This window comes from Pecten maximus, chromosome 6 (genome assembly GCF_902652985.1).
Source record: "Pecten maximus chromosome 6, xPecMax1.1, whole genome shotgun sequence".
NCBI classification, from domain to species: domain Eukaryota; kingdom Metazoa; phylum Mollusca; class Bivalvia; order Pectinida; family Pectinidae; genus Pecten; species Pecten maximus.
Window position 1 is genome coordinate 13130889 of NC_047020.1, and position 8640 is coordinate 13139528.

The window sequence follows — 8640 nt, forward strand, 5'->3', positions numbered from 1 at the left end:
TTATATTATAATGACTCCCATTAAGAATTCACGTACGCTTTGTTTCAAAATCACTTATAATATTCCTAATTCTACCGTATTCATTCAACAGTTTCAATAATTTGTCATTTTTAAAAACAAACTCTCATAAATGTTCAGTTTTACTGACGGTTACCCTTTGTTACATGCAATGCATGTACGTGTTTCATAGTTTAATAAGATATATATATATGTGTGTGTATTAAGTGGTGTTTCTGGTCGACACCATACATAATGTTAATTTATTACAAAGAAAATTGACACGAGGATCGGGCACTAGTTATTATCAATAGAAGAAAAAAGTACAGTCTTACACTTGCATATCTTTTAAGATAGTGTTAGTTAAATCTACTGTTAGTCTTCATGATTTGATGCACAACTTGAAAAATATCTTCCACCATGATCTAGTTCCTTCTGGATATCAGAAACCTGCCAGGTAATGTCAACAATTGTGTACTAGAAAATACCCGTTTGTGTTAACCTTGTTTACAGTCATACAATACATAAATGTATACAATATACGTCATTCAGTATTATTGGTGTGTATATATACGCACAGGTAAACACACAGAACAGATCTGCATGTTGTGAATCGAGGCTTCTGCAGAGTGTTCCTGCACTATTCTAAAGCATAAAGTAAGTATGAGAATGTATAACTATTCGGACCTAATAATATAGTTTAGAGTAATGTGATACACAGTTTGGTAAGCAACCATCAATCAACACTTATCAATCTTAAATTCAGGATTTGCCACAAATAAGTGTAAATATCCTGTGTATCCCGACGTTGTTAAAGTGTCTTGTAAATCCGTTACGTCCACCGGCTGATGTATATTTGGATTGCATACTTTCCTGTTTGTTTATATCACATTTATATTCTGTTGCAGAATATTATATCTAACAGTTAACAAAAGTACTATGGATATCGCTCCTCCACCGCCATCAGAACGGTACAAGCATTTAAGGGATCCAGAACTTCGAAAACGAAGTTTTGGAAAATGGCGATATTATACGGAATCCTTTCTTACGGAACTAGTCGACGAAGGCTTGTTTAGCATAGATGAAGAAAAAAGAAAAGTACAATGTGTTTATTGTGGAGGAGTTCTTTGTGGTATAGAAGAAGGACAGAATGTTCACATTACACATTACCGACACTTCCCCAAATGTGAAAGATTCAAGTATAGAGAACCTGAATTTTTGAAGCTGGTCAGCAATGACGAGTCAGTCGCAGACGGAATGATGGGAACTGTTGACATGGCGCTAAATATGAAGAAGAATCATCCAACGGACGATGAAAGGTATTTTGACGGGAGGGGGAAGGACACGTCACATTCGGTATACATATCAGGGGACATTAAATATCCCAAACACAGTTATTACTCTATGTTTATAGACAGACTGAGGACATTCCGAAATTGGCCAGCGCATTTGACTCAGAAACCGGAAACTCTTGCAAGAGCTGGATTCTTTTATGCAGGTATGTTTATGTTGATGTACAATGCAATAAGATTTGGAGGAAAGACGTCTGTTTATGATAGGCAAGTAGTCTAAATCACAAAAAGCCATTTCTAAAGGTGCAATATTTGGCGAGAAATATTAAGTAAATTACAAAAATGTCGTTGAAGTAATAAAAGACAACAGATTAAACTTTTAAATATGAGTACAGAAACATTTGTTCATTTCTGTTTACCTTACAGGTGTTGATGACGTCTGTGAGTGTTACTGCTGTGGAGGACAATTGGATGGTTGGGAAGATGATGATGAACCCGTACGTGAACATGATAAGTGGTTTTCCGATATATGTCCATTATACCAGACAAGACAAAGGAGGACTTCAGCAGGTGTTGGGTGAACAATTAAACTGAGCTGGGAGGTAGCAATATACTGACTCAGTCCGCAGTCGGTTGTCAGGATCGCAGTGGATTCCATGTTGATAGATACTAATGTGAACGGTGAACATTGACAGCATGGTAGACATTATACGTTGTGACGTAGATAATAAAGAATAATGTACAGTCTGGCGATAAAGTAGATGTTGTTCCCCGTCAGATATGCCATGACGGACGACTTGCCCTGATACATATCACGGCAAATTAATAACCCTTCGATAAAATCAATTTCAGACACAGTTTGTTATCGATATATCACCAAGCGAAGATTATCAAAGGTTACTTGTAAACTGTCTGAAAACCGATGACCAACCATATCGGAGTATATTTTGTTATGTTTCTTAATATAACATACAATAATTAAAAATCATATTTTGCATCTTCTACAAAGTGTTGCTTGCTTTATAATTCCATTGTGTTTTATCTTTAACATCAGTTATCAGGTTTTCTATTATGAAAGCATCCAGTTTATGCTTTACTTTTTACGAAAATAGCAATTATTGGTTATAAGATATCATTTGATGCTTTCTAAGAGTCGTCGACTTGCACATTCTTGTTACTAAGTTGATCAACCAAATAAGTGTAGACGCATTTAAAAAAAAACATAACTGTGATATGTTTCTGAACATACTTGATTAAAGATCAATACGTCAACCAGAAAGTAAAAAAATCAGCTATATAAAAGTGACGTCTCAAATACTGGATCATGAGGATGACGTTATTAGTCTGCACAAATACGACATCATATCATATTTACATGACACATGCGGTATATATTCATAACATCAACAACAGTATTTATGTTAATTGTAGTACGGCGTTATTAAATGCCAAACAATACTAAAATTTGGTGCCTTAAGCACCAGCTAAGTTTAACCTATAGCCTTGTTACAAGGCTTTCGTTCATTTGGATACTTAGGATATACACATAACAGATACCCTTAAATTTATATTACAATGACAAATATTTTCAATTAAAAAGGCTACTTTGATGCATGGTACGGTTGGCGTATATTACAAAGTAAAATTCATTTGAAAATGAAAAGAAGAATGAAGTTAGGAATAAACTTCTTTGCATCTAGGAGACCTGCTTGTAGGCAGACACATTTGGTTTAATTCTATGACTTGACTTTTTAAAATTCTTCGGTGTGTACGTGATGATTGTAATTTCCATGTTTTCTATAACAGGAATGTATTCAGACTGTATGGAGTGCAAAAATGATATAATTAAGCCAAAAATTAATTAAACTGCATCATACAGCCATTTTGTCCTTCAAGGACAATTTAGCAATGATATGGACCTAAAGTGCTCAGCTCACTATATCAAACTCCTCTTCATTGTTTTCTTGACAGATTGCGTCCAAAATAAACTCTTATGTCACGACAAAATGTAAACAAGACGTCAACAATAATACAGGCCTTTTATCATTCGGATCACCCTCAGGTTAAAACCCGAGGAGTTCCGGATGGCCTTGTATAATTGTGTGTTAACAGTGACCTTGTCTGACAGGTTTGGGACACGAGCGTCTGATACACCGTATGTAAACACATTAATTCTATTTTTACATTTACGTAATGCTATAGTGGTGACCTACATTGGCATTTAAATGATCAACATGTTTACATTCGGATGGTGGTGTTACGTGCTTGATACCTATGCAGGGTCATAAAAAGGAACCAAATGATTTTTTTTCAACACATAGAACAACTAGCTTCCTGATTTATCATTTCTCGTGTTTTCAATAGACATAGGTGGGACATGTATTTTGTCATCTCTCAATATATTTACATGTAGATATCACATCGGTTGTGCAAGAAAAATAACAAATTATCCCAAATATGGAATAAGAATATATAACATTGATCAATTAAAAGACGTTTATTTAATACGAAAAATGATAAATGGTGATAAAATATTAATAACTGTTACATTATAACTTCGATGATCTTTGATTGCATGATAACTCGTCGACAGCAACAAGGCTTTCAATAATAGTAAATTATTTCGCAAAAACTATTTTAAAAAATCAGTTCTTTATTGTTGTTATCGCTCGCATGAATATTTATTCCAATAGTAAAAAGGATTGAAAAGAACGCCGTACTTGTCAGCTGTTTATGCAGAATTACAAACCCGTCGCCTTCTGTGTGATGTTTGAACATGTATCTTGTATGTCTTTTAAGTCTAATAAATGTACACGTGGACATAAACTATAAGGTTATTTTGTATTGATTATATCCTACGTCATTTGTGATATTGGTAGGAATAATAAAATTCTGAAATAATGGATGGCCCTATTGTATTTTGGAAACAATAAGGTGTTGTGTAAGTGTTGGGTACAATGTAACATTAAAACATTATTTTTATTGGATGGCATTTCAAACAGAAAATTAACTAGTAAGCAGATGCCTTGAATCTGAAGTTCCTACCAGAATAGATATTAGGATGCAAAGTATCACACAATCATGACAAATATATTGATTATGATAAATATCCTGATTATGGTAAATACTTTGGTGTGGTAAATGCATTAATTTTGGTTAATACACTTAATTATGGTAAATATCTTGATTATAGTTGATACCTTGATTGTAGTAAATACCTTAATTATGGTAAATACACTTAATTATGGTAAATATCTTAATTATGGTAAAAACATGATCATGGTAAAAACTTTATTTATTTTTTTGCGGAACATTTCAGCGAAGAGCATTCCTCAGACAAATTACCACTACATCGTATACAAACTAAAGTGTAAAGGTTCCGAGGTGGTAATCACCTCGACTGGTACTAGGGGCAAATCACACCGTGTATTGTGGAAGCTACCGAAACTGTACGTTAAAAAGTAAAACTTATATATTTGATATTGCTGTTGCCAACGTGGCCAGCTTTATAGCATAAAAGCGGATGATAGGCATACATTGTAACTACGCCTGAGATACGTCAACATCCCGACGGGCTCAACCGTACAAAAGAAAATTGAAATCACAACGATTTCAAAATCATCATAATAAGTGAATCAGTGGTTTGTCTCATTTAAATATGACCTTAAAATAAACATATTGGTGCTAAAATATATGAACTATCTAAGTGCTATTTTTAGCGTTCAGTTAATACTTTCCCGTTATTGAACATTAATTGATGCTTTATAACGGCCGTCTACTGACTTGCGTATTCTTGTTCCGAAAAGTATCAATGGCTGAATAAACCGACTAATTGGAGAGGCAATTTTTCGGAAAAAAATACATGACAGACAAGGTGACATGATAAACTTTGTTGAAGAGCAATGTACATGTATTAAATAGAATCAAATAGAAAGTACACACGAAATTAATGACGTCATTATATATACCCTATACGTCAACTATTAAAAAGAGACGTCAAAAAGACTGGATCATTAGGATGAAATCATGCATCATGTTGCACTGATATGACATTTAATTATAATTCATTTTACACATACAGTATATATCAATGAAGTCAATAACAAGATATATGTATAGTACAGCATATTTATTATTCACTGTCAAACACTATTAAAGTTTTTAGCATTAGTTTGCCAGTACCAGTACACCAGATATAATGCGATCAACTATGAACAGATATGAGTAACTATTTGGATATTTAGGATATACAAAGATAATCGTATATTCATTGTCTGTACAATAACTAATATTTTCAGTTAACAAATGATAAGTAAGGGTACTGTTGCAACATCATTCAAACACGGTTGTTGTTTTTTTACGTATTTACAAAAATCAAAAAGGAATTTTAAAAACTAACGCTACAATAAAAACCTTGTATTTAGACCGTATGTAGAGCAAGAATATACTAAAACGATTACACAAAAGACGAACATTATATAAATACATTTCAATACAAGCACATAGTTACGTATATTTGAACAAAACATTAATTAAACTGCATCATACAACTATTTTGTCCTTCACGGACGTGTCAGAGAATCCGAGGGCTTAAAGTGTTGATCTATAATACCACAACAATCTCCTCTTTACTAAAACTCGTTATCTAACATAGCTACAAATAATTATCATTGTGATTAGAAAAAATTACGAATATTGATTTTTTTAATCCATTATATTTGATGTATCAAATGATATCAGTCATAAATAAATTACGTGCAAGCTTATTGCTTATTTCTTTACAAAGGTTAGGAGGTGATTAGCTGAATGCATGAAAACGAGTATAAGAAGACAGTAAAACAATTATAATGAAATCCTCAAACATTAGTATTCTTATATACAACTTTATTCATGTCAAGTGGTTTCATTGTCACCACCAGGTTTGCCTTAACCCGAATTTCGACATAATGTGTTGTTGTGACTGGTGTCGTCGATGAAGCAGAAGACGATTACTCTACCGGAACACCTGGTCTTATTCTTCTTTACAAAATGATTGCGTTAAAAAACTTTTAATGTAACGACGAAATAAATGACAAGACTTGAACCAGAATGCAGACCTTCTTTAAGTTCCCAGTCTATTTACTTGAGCATACGTAACACCGATCACATTACCGAAGTGATTTAGGTGTATTGTGTGATTTGTATGGACCTTGTATACACAGTCTGTACATACAATTATATTTACAGATATGATATAGTCGTGACCTACTTACATTTACATTTACACGTTTTAACTACACTACGTAAATAATCAACATAAGATCGCTTATTTACAAAATATATACATTAGGATGATGTCATTCAATGGATACAAGCCAACAACTAACTTCCTGTTTGATGTATAAGATCATACTCTCCCTGACTTATTTATATATACTTACAAACTCATCGCCTTCTGTGTTTGAACATGTATCTTCTATATCTTTCAAGTTTAGCCATGGGCATAAACTATACAATGATTTTTGCATTGGCTATAGCTTATTGATTGTATTCTGTCATTTTTGATATTGGTAGGAATAATAAAGTTCTGAAATGATGGATGTCCCTATTTTGTTTTGGTTACAAAAAGGCGTTGTATAACTATCTGGTAATATTTAAACGTGATTTTGATTGGGTGATAATTCAAACATATCAATAAAATATTTTAGTAAGCATAATGTCATGTGTAGCATGATAGAAGAAGCCTTGAAATAAACTTAAGTTTCTGCCAGAATAAATATGCTATCTTGGTAGAATGATTTAAGGATACATTTTGTAAGTAGCCAGGTGTAACACACAGGTGAGCACAACCTGCGCGCGCATATCACACATTGCACGAGATTATAATTGCACTTCGCGCGCGTAGGGCTCCCAAACTACGCACTCTCACCTAGCACTGACTAGAAGACGGACGTGGTTCCACCGTCCTCCCCACACCTGGCGTCCCTGGTAAGTCATGCACAATGTGACTTATCTGTTTAATGTTCCATTAATGTATATATCTTTTATATAGTCGTAAGGATACTTAAAAGAGTATCTATGATATTAATGAAAAGTTTTATAACGTATACATGTAAGTTATATAATTAGTAACGGAATACATGTTCCGTCAAGTATATATATATATGTATACAGGTGCGTGTATGGTGAGTGTGTACGTGTATGTATTATTATTGTATATTGTGAATGCTTGTTGCAGGCCTCCAATCCTACAAATAAAATATAAAAGAAAGAACCTTGTCGTGATATTTCGAGACGACCCCAGGGTTACAGACGTAAAATGATTTCCTTTACGCTTTAAGAGTTAACATTAAATTATCTTCACATATCACAGATATCACAGAGATAAGAGAAATAATCATCACTGACTGCAGCGCTTATAAAAATAGAATTTAGATTATAATAATATCTGAAGAATGACATAAATGTTTTACAACACATAACACAAACAATCCGTTACTAAAGCTGTTGATATGACGTAAAACAATAAAACAAACCCAATCAAAACAAAACCATTATCATTTGAAAACACGAAGATTTCCTGTCATTTTTTTTATAAGTATGTCAGGAAATTGAATTTGGTTAATGTCTAGTTACAAACGGCTAAAAACAATCTTCAATACAGTTCTATGAAAGTTCACTACAATGTACAGCAACGGGACTATATGACAAAGTATGACAAAGAAGCGCAGGAATACTAAATAAAGTCAAAAACAGAACGTTAATATAGATATAACTACACTTATAATAAATCCATATATAACCAAACCTTGTCAACAACAGCGTTTCAGTGACAAGTCCTCTGTTGGTGAAACTGAGAATTTGATGCTTTCGCAGGGTCGCATATGTTACGCATAGATATAAATAATGTTTATCGTGAAGTGGGGAGAATTGAAAGTTATGATATGAATATATTGTGTTTTACAGTACGCTTAAACACTATAGAACGTCACCAAAACGCAGAAGTGTTAATAAATAATAACAGACATCGAGAGAATATTAGAAATGTTCGCGTTGTGATGGTGATGTTGAAGTTATGACACAAAGAGTATTTAACTTTCGTAATACTCTTGAGTAACGTAAAACGTTTGCTTAAATACTTACAAAAAATGTATAAGTTATTACTGCCATAGTGTCACCTTGGAATATTCATCATTTGCAAAGTGTTATATAGATATACATGTTTATGTATATAAACTTCAATACCTTGATTTCGACAAATAACTTGATTAATGATATGTTTAATACCTTGATGATGCTAACTAACTTGAATATGTCAAATACCTTGATAATGGTAACAAATTTGACTGTGTCAAATACTTATGGTTAACAC

General features: G+C 33.1%; 1 protein-coding gene across 2 annotated transcripts; it reads left to right on the forward strand.

The window, feature by feature from the left end:
* The first annotated feature begins 524 nt into the window (after positions 1 to 524).
* On the forward strand, positions 525 to 2291 carry LOC117329009 (baculoviral IAP repeat-containing protein 7-B-like). 2 transcript variants are annotated; one of them, XM_033886686.1, is made up of 3 exons: positions 525 to 654; positions 906 to 1495; positions 1716 to 2074. In XM_033886686.1, exons 2-3 carry the CDS (start codon positions 937 to 939, stop codon positions 1868 to 1870), a joined length of 714 nt encoding a protein of 237 aa, XP_033742577.1. In that variant the 5' UTR covers positions 525 to 654; positions 906 to 936; the 3' UTR covers positions 1871 to 2074. The 2 variants fall into 2 exon arrangements, with proteins under 2 accessions (XP_033742577.1, XP_033742578.1); XM_033886687.1 differs by lacking the exon at positions 525 to 654 and having other exon boundaries at positions 912 to 1495; positions 1716 to 2291.
* Positions 2292 to 8640: the final 6349 nt, after the last annotated feature.

Bases quoted from the DNA above. Each gene is read 5' to 3' on its own strand.
- LOC117329009 (XM_033886686.1), top strand. From the start codon at position 937: ATGGATATCGCTCCTCCACCGCCATCAGAACGGTACAAGCATTTAAGG. The intron at 1,496-1,715 runs GTATGTTTATGT...TTTACCTTACAG, and splicing joins AGCTGGATTCTTTTATGCAG to GTGTTGATGACGTCTGTGAG.